The sequence below is a fragment of the Paroedura picta genome, chromosome 1, assembly GCF_049243985.1.
Source record: "Paroedura picta isolate Pp20150507F chromosome 1, Ppicta_v3.0, whole genome shotgun sequence".
Lineage (NCBI taxonomy): Eukaryota > Metazoa > Chordata > Lepidosauria > Squamata > Gekkonidae > Paroedura > Paroedura picta.
In genome coordinates this window covers 61619223-61631932 of record NC_135369.1, presented here as the reverse complement: position 1 = coordinate 61631932, position 12710 = coordinate 61619223, and the positions used below count along the sequence as shown (strand labels likewise).

The window sequence follows — 12710 nt, the reverse complement described above, 5'->3', positions numbered from 1 at the left end:
TTACATGGTGAAGATTCAAGATGGATCTAACTCTCTGCCTAAAGCAGAGCTCTTCTCAAACAAGAGAGGAAGTAGAAAGCTTCTCTTCCTGCTAAACTTGTGGATGTGACAAGCCTGAGTCAGGCAATGGCCTCCGAAAACAAATCTGCATATCTAAACTGACCATTTGACCCACTCTGACTGTCCCAACTAGCAACAACTGTAAACTAACAGTTTAACCCTTTGATTGACAGTCTGTGGCTGATTCTTGCTAGGAGACAAAGTCCAACAAATACCCGCTAACCAAAACAGTGTCTCCCATCCAGTATGCATGCTTCTCATTTTGTGACCCAGATGTACAACTCTGCACTTCTCCTAATTGAACTGTATCTTGTTCTCATTGGCCCACTTTTCCAGCATGTTCAGATTTTGTTGAACTCTGTATTTTGGGGTGCTCGCCAGTCCTCTCAATTTGGTGTCATCTGCAAATTTAATGTGGAGTCCCTCCAACATCATCCAGATCTCTGATAAAAATGTTGAAAAGTATTAGGCCCAATACCAAGCCCTGTGGCACCCCACTGCTGAACTCCTAATCTGATGAAATAGCATTGACAACAATTCTTTGGATGCAGTTTTATAACCAGTTCCCTATCCACCTAACCATCTGAAAATTGAGTCTGTAGTTATCCAATTTCCCCTAAGAGCATCATGGGGAACCTTGTCAAAAGCTTTAGTGAAACAATGCTTTAGTAAGCCATCAAATTCAGATTCTTCAACTAAAAAGTCTGGTTTATATGTTCCATGTTCACAACCTGAAAACATCTAAACATAGAGAGAGATCAGTTCCAAGTTGCAAAGAGGTTAACTACATTACCTTGGAAAAACACAGATAATATCTCATTAGATAATTGGCGAAAGAAAATTAGGCAGTTTATGATGTTGGAAAAGTTAAATAACATTAAAGTAATTTAAGGGGAGAAAAAGATTGAGGATTTCAATATAATATGGCTGGATTTGGCAAATTACTTAAGGAAATTTTCAGACTATAAGGTATGTGAACTAGTGTTGTAATGTGTGACTTGAAATTATGATGAACAGTTGAATTGTAATAGATGAAATGGACATTGTTTACAGGATTCAAATGGTTTATGAAGCTACAGAGTTGTGCTGCGGTTAATTTTGTTTTTGGTGGGCCATTTCTGTTGATTGTCTGTTATTTATTAATTATAATAAAAATTATTTTTTTAAAAAACGACATTACCTTGGACACAAATGAAGCTGTAACAGTCCAGTATTCTTTACTCTTTCTGGCTACATTTGCAGATACTACTTGAAGGTCATATGGATTATTTGGTGCTTTAGGATCCTCCCTGCTTCTTATGAGACAATATATATACTCTCCATCATCTCGATGGACTGGTAGTTTCTGAGGAATAACATATAACATACTATATATATATACTGTATAACATATATAACATATAATAAAGATATAGATTGTGTGTAAAATTTAAAATTATTCAAGAAATTCATTACTCATTTTGGCAAGCACACATAACACTTTTAATTTTAAATACATGTATTACAAAATGAGAAATATATAGCATGTAGTGTACATTTTGAAGTAATATTTATTCTATTTATTATTATTTGCATATTTATTAAACTTTTATGCTTCTGCTCCTAGACCTGTTTGCCCACATAAGATTACATTGAAACAATAAAAATGAGAAAAAAATTAAAAATCCCCTCACACCCTTCCCAGCAACCTGGCAAAACCAACCTCCCAATCAAGCCACCAAATTTCAGCTATAAATGTCATATAGAATCATAGAGTAACAGAGTTGGAAGGGACCTCCTGGGTCATCTAGTCCAACCCTCTGCACTATGCAGGACACTCACAACCCTATTGCTTATCCACTGTAACCTGCCACCCACTGAACCTTCACAGAATCAGCCTCTCCGTCAGATGGCTATCTAGCTTCTGTTTAAAAATTTCCAAACATAGAAACCCACCACCTCCCAAGGAAGCCTGTTCCACTGAAAAATCTTTCTAACTATCAGGAACTTCTTCCGGATGTTTAGAGAGAATTTCTTTTGAATTATTTATTTATTTGGATTTTTATACCGCCCATTCTTTACAGCTCTGGGCAGTTTACATGGAACATTATGAAATTTTACATGGAAAATTATAATAATTTACTCTATAACATACAGTTTCAATACAACATCATAACAACCAAGTAACAACTTATAACACCACATAACATCAGACAACTGAGAGCAGGCTCAGACAACTGAGAGCACGAGGAGAAAGCTGTTGGGGAGTGCCGCTGCTCCTGCTGACCAGGTGAGGCTATTGTGGTGCTGAGTGAGGTGATTGCTGGGTGATTGCTGGGAGGATTAAAAAGGGCTGCTCCTTGCCAGAGGCGCAAGCCGAAGGGCAAGAGACAAAGGGCTCTTGGCCTGGGGTTCTTAGCCTGGGGTTCTTGGACTAGCAATTAGAAACAGCAGATTATATTTCCCAAGTAGTTGCACTGTCTAGAAGTTACAATGGACCTCCAGGACACTCATCCCATCATCTGCAGTGAGTGTGACATGATTGTCTTCCTCCCTGAAGACAAGATGGACTACATCTGCCCCAAGTGTAAGCTGGTAAGACTTTTGGAGGAAAGGGTTAGGGGCTTAGAAGAGAGGATTATTACTCTGACCTAAATTAAGAAAGGGGAGGAGTTCATAGACTGGAGCTGTAAAGAGGATACAACCAGTCTTGAAGAGGATAAGGGGATTGACCTCATTAAGGAACCTCTGCAGACAGGAAAAAGACTTAATGGCATAGAGCAAGATGGTTCTTGGGACCTTTGGAGCTCCAAAATAGATTTCAGGCCCTTGCAGAGGTGCAAGTGTCAACGAGGGAAGAGGTCCCAAAACAAAGTCTAAGACAAAGTGAAGAGGCCATGGGGATAGAAGGAAATGGTGTTGAGAAGAAAAGAAAAAAGAGAGTACTGGTAATTGGAGACTCCCTGCTAAGAGGAGTGGATCGCCATGTGGTTGGGCCCGACCCCCTAACCCGAGAGGTGTGTTGCTTGCCAGGGGCAAAAATTAAATACATTTCAGAACGGCTGCCCAAACTCCTCAAATTGCTACCCATTTGTGATGGTCCATGTGGGAACGAATGACATGTCCGTGAATACCATCACTCCTATTAAAACAGACTATCAAGATCTAGGGAGGAAGCTCAAGCAAATGGGGGCACAAGTGGTATTCTCTTCAGTCTTGCCTGTCAAGGGAAGAGGAGTGCGTCGGGAGAGGAAGATAATGATAATGGAGGTGAATTAGTGGCTGCGTAGTTGGTGCCGACAGGAGATATTTGGTTTATGGGACCATGGGATAGGCTTTCTTGAGGAAGGCCTACTAGCACCTGATGGACTGCACTTATTGAAGTTGGGGAAGAATGTGTTCGGCAGGAACCTGGGGAGATTCATCAAGAGAGCTTTAAACTGAAGCCACAAGGGGAAGGAGACGTTCAACATAGGGAGAGTAAGGAAGGCGACCGATTGGGGGCAGCCCAACCAGGAAGGCCAGCTCATAGGGAACCAAAAGTAAAGGGATTCAGATGCCTTTATACTAACGCCTGAAGCATGGGCAATAAGAAGAAAGCTGGAACTTCTTATGCTGATGGAAAGGTATGATCTAGTAGGCATCAAAGAAACTTGGTGGAATGATTATCATGACTGGAATGTAATAGTGGATGGATATGAACTGTTCAGAAAAAACAGAATAAATCGAAGAAGTGGAGGAGTGGCACTGTATGTGAGGCAAGGGCTTACCTGTCAGGAAATTCTAGTGAAGGAGACTAGATGAACCCACAAGAGGCTCAGCCATACTGGACTTAATACTGACCAACAGGCAAGAGTTGGTGGATGAGGTGAAGGAGGTGGGGACCCTAGGGGGAAGTGACCATGTCCTCACAGAATTCCTTTTGAGATGGGAAGCCCACTGTAACAAGAAAAGATTTTTCAGTTATGTGAGGAGCAAACGTAAAGTAAAGGAGGCAATAGGCCCGCTGTTGGGTGCAGATGGACAAACTCTAACGGAGGATGCAGAGAAAGCAGAAAGGATCAGCACCTATTTTACATCTGTTTTTTCTCACAGGTCAAAGGGTTTAGGCACATCTAGAGATGGCAGTAGCCAAAAGATAGTGCCTGGGTGGCAGGTTGACATGGACAGAGAGGTTGTCAAGAGGCATTTAGGTGCACTGGATGAGGTCAAATCCCCTGGGCCGGATGAAATGCACCCGAAAGTGCTCAAAGAACTTTCCGGAGAACTTGCACAAACCTTGTCCATCATCTTCAGGACCTCTTTAAGGACTGGAGATGTCCCGGAGGACTAGAAGAGAGCAAACGTTATTCCGATCTTCAAAAAAGGGAGGAAGGATGACCCAGGAAACTACAGACCAGTGAGTCTGACCTCTGTTGTGGGGAAGATAATGGAGCAGATATTAAAGGGAGCAATCTGCAAACATCTGGAGGACAATTTGGTGATCCAAGTAAGTCAGCATGGATTTGTCTCCAACAGGTCCTGTCAGACCAACCTGGTTTCCTTTTTTGATCAAGTAACAGGTTTGCTGAATTGTGGAAATTCGGTTGATGTCGTTTACTTGGATTTTAGTAAAGCTTTTGATAAGTTTCCCCATGATGTTCTGATGGATAAATTGAAGGACTGCAATCTGGATTTTCAGATAGTTAGGTGGATAGGGAATTGGTTAGAGAACCGGACTCAAAGAGTTGTTGTCAATGGTGTTTCATCAGACTGGAGGGAGGTAAGTAGCGGGGTACCTCAGGGCTCAGGGCTCGGTCCAATACTTTTTAACATATTTATTAATGATCTAGATCAGTGGTCCCCAACCTTTCTATCACTGGGGACCACTCAACGCCGGGGACCACTCAATGCATTTTACTGAGGCCCAGTGGGGGGGGGTAGTTTACTCCTCTACTCTCAACCACTGCCCTAGCGCTCTCTGATTGCTATGGTAATGTTTAAACATCCCTTCAAAATAAGATACAGACACACCACAACAATGAAGTGTGTTGTAAAGGGCTGGGGGGGATGAAGTAAACGGCCGGGGGGGGGAGAGAAGGCGTCCTTCGGGGCCCACCTCCAATTAGTTGAAGGACCACATGTGGTCCGCGGTCCACATATTTATTAATGATTTATTAACATATTTATTAATGATCTAGATGAGGGGGTGGAGAGACTACTCATCAAGGGGGTGGAGAGACTACTCATCAAGTTTGCAGTTGACACCAAATTGGGAGGACTGGCAAATACTCCAGAAGATAGAGACAGAGTTCAACGAGATCTGAACACAATGGAAAAATGGGCAAATGAGAAAGATGCAATTTAATAAAGGTAAGTGTAAAGTTCTGCATCTGGGTCAGAAAAATGAAAAGCATGCCTACTGGATGGGGGATACGCTTCTAGGTAGTGTGTGAACGAGACCTTGGGGTACTTGTGGATTGTAAACTAAACATGAGCAGGCAGTGTGATTCAGCGGTAAAAAAGGCAAATGCCATTTTGGGCTGTATCAACAGGGGCATCACATCAAAATCACAAGATGCCATAATCCCATTGTATATGGCACTTGTCAGACCACACCTGGAGTACTGTGTGCAGTTCTGGAGGCCTCACTTCAAGAAGGATGTAGATAAAATTGAAAGGGTACAGAGGAGAGCGACGAAGATGTCTGGGGCCAAGGGACCAAGCCCTATGAAGATAGGTTGAGGGACTTGGGAATGTTCAGCCTGGAGAAAAGGAGATTGAGAGGGGACATGATAGCCCTCTTTAGCAGGGGGTTGGACTAGATGGCCTATATGGCCCCTTCCAACTCTATGATTCTATGACAATGACAACCTATGCAGCTGCCTCAGTCAAATTTCAGTCAAGGTTAAAATTAGACAGATTTCACATGAGGAATCTACCCCTGGACAGCCTCTGGTTGCTGGCGGCGGTTTCAGAGCTTCCTCCACATGATGTCCTCTGCATTCCGAGGCTGTCCAGGGGCTGGCTCGAGTTTTGGGCAGATTTCCCTTGAGATGAGGGAAATCATCAAAACTGGATTTGCCACTTGTTATCTCACTTCACATCAGTGAGCAACCAGCACAAGCCTGTATGGAGGTAGAAACGTACAACAGTCCCTGCAGTGTTTTGCCTGCCCTTGCACCCGCCCTCCCCTCTCCATTTCCTGCTCGGAGAATTTTTTTTAATGGTCCATGTTGCTGTGGAACTGCAAAGCTACTTTACATAAGTTAAAATAAAATTCTCCCTAAAGTGTCCACAGGTCTTTTTGGTATCGGGCAGCCCCCCTTTTGTGTTTTCTGGTAGAGATGAATGAACAGGGAAAGCGGGGGGGGGGGCACATGTGATGGAGCAGCCCTTTCCCGATGAGCTAGGGGTCCATGCTCTTTGTTTTTAAGCCTACTGTTTACACACAATCACTCTTTGGGGTTCAGTTACCATGTCCAGACTCTCACAACTCTACCTAAACATAAATAGAGTCTGAAACACCACTAATCCGAAAGCGGGGGATGCTTTATCATTGTGGCATTAATGCATAGCAATGCGGAAGTGCACTTTAAAAAGAAATTAATTTCCGGGCTCGTGGGGGATGGAAGTTTGAGTCCCCGAGACAACCACTGTGCTTTGATTGGTGTCAAGCTGTGATTGACAAGCCAAGGACTGAGGACAGAAGTTCGACTTGTTTTCTCTTGCCCCCTTGTCAGGAGGCAAAAAGCCACAAGGCAGAGGGAAAATGCAAGAGGGGTCTCCTGTGAGGAAGCTTGCAAACATGCAACTTACAATCGCGGGTTTGCAAGCAGGAGGCAGCACAAATTTTGTGCCTCCGTTTTAGCCATTTAGAAAGCCAATTAGGCAGCTTGAAACTACAATTTAACATTAGGCATCTATAAAGCCCCATTATTCCAGTTGTCCTGAGCCAGGGGGCCCTCAATCTTTTTGAGCCAGGAGGCACTTCTGCAATTTTGAGAGAGGGTGGTGAGTGACAATCTGAAAAGCCTGGTACAGAAGATGGAGCCAAATACAATACCTCCCTCCTTGCTTTGTGAAAAAAATGCACTGAACACATGAAACTGTGGCCACTAGTCTGTCAAGGTTCGTATCATTTGTACTCTGTATAGAAAAATGGCCCAGTTGAGAACAAGAAGCCTGGAGAAGGAAAGGACAGTCTTCAGCTCCTGAATACTTATCTTCCCTCACATAATGACCCAGCTTTCTCTCTGCTATGCCAAATATGTTCATGGCAACAACTCGTCAGGGCAGAAATTTCATGTAATCATACTCCCACACACTTTAATTTTTTCTATGATAAAAACAGAAAACAGTCCTAAACCACTGGTTCATCAAATTATCTTTACCCAGAATGGCAAAATTATTGGTGATGTTCTATTAATGACAGTCATGCCATTTAGAGTTCTCTCTGACTCCCCATATTAAGAAGGCTTTTACATGGGGGAGAGGCTGTGTTTAAAAACTTTTTCCTGTAAAAACGTATAAAAACTTCTCAAAGAAGAGAAAGGAAATAATAAATGAATGAAGACCCGAGTTGGGAGGGAGGGGGGAGAAATAGAAGGAGGAAGAAACTCTTAGGTTTGTACTGTTTAAGTATCAGAGAAAAAAGAGCACCCTATATACTCGCATATAAGCAGAGTTTTTCAGCCCTTTTTTAAAGCTGAAAAAGTCTCCCTCAGCTTATATAAGGTAAAGGTATCCCCTGTGCAAGCACCAGGTCGTGTCTGACCCTTGGGGTGACGCCCTCTAGCGTTTTCATGGCAGACTCAATACGGGGTGGTTTGCCAGTGCCTTCCCCAGTCATTACCGTTTACCCCCCAGCAAGCAAGCTGGGTACTCATTTTACCAACCTTGGAAGGATGGAAGGCTGAGTCAACCTTGAGCCGGCTGCTGGGATTGAACTCCCAGCCTCATGGGAAGACAGCTTCAGACAGCATTTCTGCTGCCTTCACACCCTGCGCCACAAGAGGCTCTTCAGCTTATATGCAGGTATTTAAAAAAAAAGCTGGCAGACAAGAAAGGAGGGCGGGGGTGGGAGTCAAGTATACTTAACTGAAGGAGTAGATGCAGGAAGAAGCAGAGACGCAGCAAGCCAGGGAGGGACAGTGGGAGGGGAGGGAAGAGCAGTCTCTGCCTCCCCCCCTCACTGCCTCAACAAGGCTAGTATGAGGCTAGCACGTGCTGCTGCTGCAGGAAGCTCTGAAGCCTCTGTCTCAGAGGGAGAGCAGAGAGCAGAAGGAGGAGTTTAATGAGGTCTTTAATAAGGGACTAGTTTCATTCTGTGTCTCTCTCTGTACAGCATTACTGCTGGAAATAACAGATTTGCCATTACTTTTACTAGATAAGTAATTTAGGGATGGAAGCAATGCAGATATTTAGGAGGAAAAGACAGAAAAAATATTTAAGATATATTACCATACAAATCCCTACGCAATAAAAATCCAATGACCTAATCCACAAAAGGTCTGTATCATACAGCTATAAACTCAGCCCTACCCAGCCATGTCCTCAGCTAACTACTATAAATCCGATGCACATTTGTTTCCTGTTGGAATTTTGTGACTCAGGTTTCTAATAGGTGGCAATTGAAATTAACTAATTGTTCTTAATTTCACAGGGTCTGGATTGCATCCTAAATAAGTAACATAAAATAATGGAACTGAACTGACCGGAAATGTCAACATCTGAATGTCTTCAAAGTTTGTTGGCTTAGCTACAAATCCACATGGTGGTACCAATGTCTGCCATCCCAGTTTATCTCTCAGTCTCAAAATATGACATATCACATCATCATTAATGGGCTCTAGGAGAAAAGAAAATTTCATTTTCAGTATTTTGTCACTATTATGTTTCCTAACAATATATTCATGTTATTGGATATAGCTGATATACCAAACAAAATCTGTGAACTGTGAGGAGAAAAAAACCACTAAGTAATCATGGCTGAATCATGACCATCTTAAGTGATAAACTATGGCCATTATTATGACTGTACATAAATAAATGATTTAATGATTTATAGTCCGGTTCCCAAAGTAGAATGGTCAGAATATCAGGGCATGCACACATCACTACAACTAAACTACTGAAAAATATCTAGTTAATAATTTTGAGTGCATAAATCTACAAGTACCATAGCTATGGGTGGCTCCTGTTGTGTGAATAAAAAATCCACATATTTTATTATTATTATTATTATTATTATTATTATTATTATTATTATTATTATTATTATTATTGAATTTATTACCCGCCACTCCCTTGCGGCTCGTGGCGGGTTACAACAGTATAAAACCCCATAAAATACATTAAAAACCAATTAACATATCAATAGTTAATAACTAGCTGGCTATTTAGGGCAATCTGCAGCTGGAACTTTTTTTTAAAAGCCAGTGAAAACCCCAGATTTGAAGGAACTCCAAACAAATTTTAAAATTATATAGAAGAGTGCAGTAGGGACATGGATTCGAGAGGGGAACAGGTAGTAAAGAAATGAAAGGTCTAAGAGAAAACTGGAGGCAGAAGCAGAAGGGGATGCAGAAGCAGAATCACTGGTAGAATGAGGCTGAGAGGGAGGGGGGAGAGTGATGGGATTTCCCCTTCTCTTAGTTATTGTGCATGTCTAGTTGTCAATTATATTTGTCTCAGAAGAGTTACTTTGTACATTAGAGCAGTGGTCCCCAAACTTTTTATTCCCGCCAGCGCCCCTGTCTTCCCGCCACCCGCTGGGTGACGCTGCCAGCAGCAGCTGCGCAGTGCCATGCTGAGGGGGAGCCCAAGCCACGTCAGCCGCTGGAGAGCACCAAAGGTGAGCCGGCTGCAGAGTGCCAGGGCATCCCCCAAGGCAGCAGCTGTGGGTCGGTGCCAACTGATCAACGGACTGGTACCGGTCTCCGGACCGGGGGTTGGGGACCACTGCATTAGAGAACATATTAAGTTCACACAGTGCAGCAGATGGTTAAAGGAATTTTCAGTATACACATTATATAAATTACAACTTGAATACCTATAAATCTAGCTTAAATTCGTTATTTTAGTTTTGAGAGATCCAGGCAATATTCATCAATAGATTAACATGGAGCATTCAAAGAAACAGAAATAAATGCAAAGCAACAAAATAACTTTGTTTTCATATCGTAGGAACAGCATTTGGTTTTCAATGTACACACCAGTTCTGTCATAAGAAAAAGAAGTCTTTGCCTTAACAAATTTCTGACCACCACCAGTTTGAAACTTCATGCATGTCCTTGTATGGCAACTTAGTCGTGTACCAACATTTTGAACTTCAACTAGCTCACCTGCACCTATAACAACCAATACAAATAATTAATGAGCAAAATATGAGACAATATCCTGAGTCATCATTGTTGTATATTTAATATAATCTATGCTTTTATAGCACCATATTGCGATATTTTACATCACGTTATTCACATATATATGTATATCATTTCTGCTTTTAGAGAGAATATTATAATGATTTAAAACAAACATATTAAAAAGGACACATCTCAACCAAGCTGGCCACTTATATTCTCCATTGATTTTAGTTTAAATTGACATTTCTTCACTCATTCCTTTAAACCAGAGATAACAAAGAAAATAAACGAACAGCTCTTTTTTCCTACCCGAAGGAGTTTCAAAACAGCTTACAATCACCTTCCCTTTCCTCTCCCCACAACTGACACCCTGTGAGGTAGGTGAGGCTGATATTACTGATATTACTGCTATGTCAGTGCTGTGGTGAGCCCAAGGTCACCCACCTAGTTGCATGTGGGGGGAGCGCGGAATCAAACCCAGCTCACCAGATTAGAAGTCCTCACTCCTAACCACTACACCAAGCTAAAACAAACCTTATAAACATACCAGGGTACAAGTAAATTCAAACTACAGTTCCTTATGCAACTAGAACAGGGATTCCCTACCAGGGGTCTGAACCTTCCCCTTCCTTCCTTAGTGGACTCAGTCACAAGCCAGGAAACTAGCCACTTCCATTGCTCTCCCTCTCCCCGCCCAGCATGAGTTCTCCTCCACAGTCCTCCTCGAGCCTGTCAGTTAACATGGGTAGTGATATCACTTCTGGGGATGTGATAGGGAGGCAGGGCCAGCTGGCATCACTTCTGGAGTTCCTTGAAGCCTGAAAAATGATTACAGGGTCTCCTCCATGGTCAAAAGGTTGAAAAAGTGAGACTTCAGTCCCTTTCTCTGATCTATGCGGGCCTACCATTGTCCTTGATCTGGAAACTTCAGCTAGTGCAAAATGCAGCTGCTAGGGTCCTCACTGGTATACCTTGGAGGGCCCATATCCAGCCTGTACTGAGGCAGCTGCATTGACTGCCTATTGCTGCCCGGATCCGTTCAAGGTTTTGATCTTAACCTTTAAGGCTTCACGCGGGCTGGGACCCACATACCTGAGGGACCGCCTATCGCCCTATACCCCCGCAGGGCCTTGTGCTCTGCGGGTGAAAACTTGATGGTCGTTCCCGGCCCTAGGGAAGCATGCCTAGCCTCTACCAGGGCCAGGGCCTTTTCGGTCCTGGCCCCCACCTGGTGGAATGAGCTCCCGGGCAAGCTGCGGGCACTGCGGGATCTTTCGGCGTTCCGCAGGGCCTGCAAAATGGAGCTCTTCCGCCAGATCCATGGTTGAGGCTGGGGTCGGCGAGGTACACCGATGGCTCACCCCCGGGCTTCTTGTACATCATTGACCTCTTTCTTCGCCGCCCCCCCCCTTAACAATGGGGGTAGGAAGGGGATCTTTCTCTTTTTTTGCTGCCGCCATGTTGATGGATTTTAAGTCTTTTAATGGGAATTTTAATGGGGTTTTTAAGACATTGTGACCCGCCATGAGGCAGGAAATCCATCAATCAATCAATCCTGGGCTGAATCTGCTTTTATTCCAATCCCAGGGCGATGCAATCCCTGCCATCTACACTGAATGCGATTTCCATTTTAATTTGGAGCGATTTCAATTTTCCCTCTGCAACAAGCATGATTGATCTGGAGTGACCCTAGCTTTCCCCCATGATATCCTGGAGTGGATATAACCATTGATATTTGAAAAATTGGCATGAGTAAGCGTGCACCTGTCTGTTTTCCCCGAAATAACTTGCTGCTGAGCCTCCATCCCTGTAGAAAAGCTCTGATTGGCCAGGGTGTCAGTTAAACGGCTTCCTAGTTCCCAGGTTGCAAGGCCTCTTTTAAAGGGGAAGCTCTAACTTCTCTTGGCAGAGATTTGCCTCTTGGATTTATTCCCCCCACCTCTGCTGTCTCCAATCCTCCCCCCATCCCCTGTTCAAGAAAAGAGACTCCTGCTGTGCTTGGCTCCCCCCCCCCTTTTGAGCTTCCCTAATCATGTGCACAACACTTTACTGTTTCAACTAGGTATAAAGCCTGCTGCAAGTGTAAATCCAGCGGGTGCTAGTGGGGAGATGTTTGGGGGGGATGCAGCGAGCATGCAGGGAGTGCAGCTCCGCGAGGTGCAGAGCAGCTGAAGCAGGTGTGACGTGGTGGCACCAGGCTTCCTGCCACCGCCGGCGCTTCCTCGCCACTGCACCTGCTGCCTCCTCATGGCCTGGAGTCTGCCGCCACAGTGCTTGCCAGCTGGCCGCTACTTGCTCAGCAGCACTGGCTCTGCCTCATTGCCA

At 43.7% G+C, this 12710-nt stretch overlaps 1 protein-coding gene across 4 annotated transcripts in view; it reads right to left on the bottom strand.

The window, feature by feature from the left end:
- The window catches only part of DNAH14 (dynein axonemal heavy chain 14), a 291965-nt gene extending 280839 nt beyond the window's left edge, over nucleotides 1-11126 (bottom strand). For all 4 annotated transcript variants that reach the window (XM_077340659.1, XM_077340670.1, XM_077340680.1 and 1 more), the window contains exons 1-3: nucleotides 10236-11126; nucleotides 8736-8869; nucleotides 1241-1405 (exon numbers count right to left, since the gene is read on the bottom strand). In XM_077340659.1, coding sequence (XP_077196774.1) covers nucleotides 1241-1405; nucleotides 8736-8869; nucleotides 10236-10305 — 369 coding nt within the window. In that variant the 5' untranslated portion in view covers nucleotides 10306-11126. The remainder of the gene's footprint in view (nucleotides 1-1240; nucleotides 1406-8735; nucleotides 8870-10235) is intronic.
- Between the last annotated feature and the right edge of the window lie 1584 nt (nucleotides 11127-12710).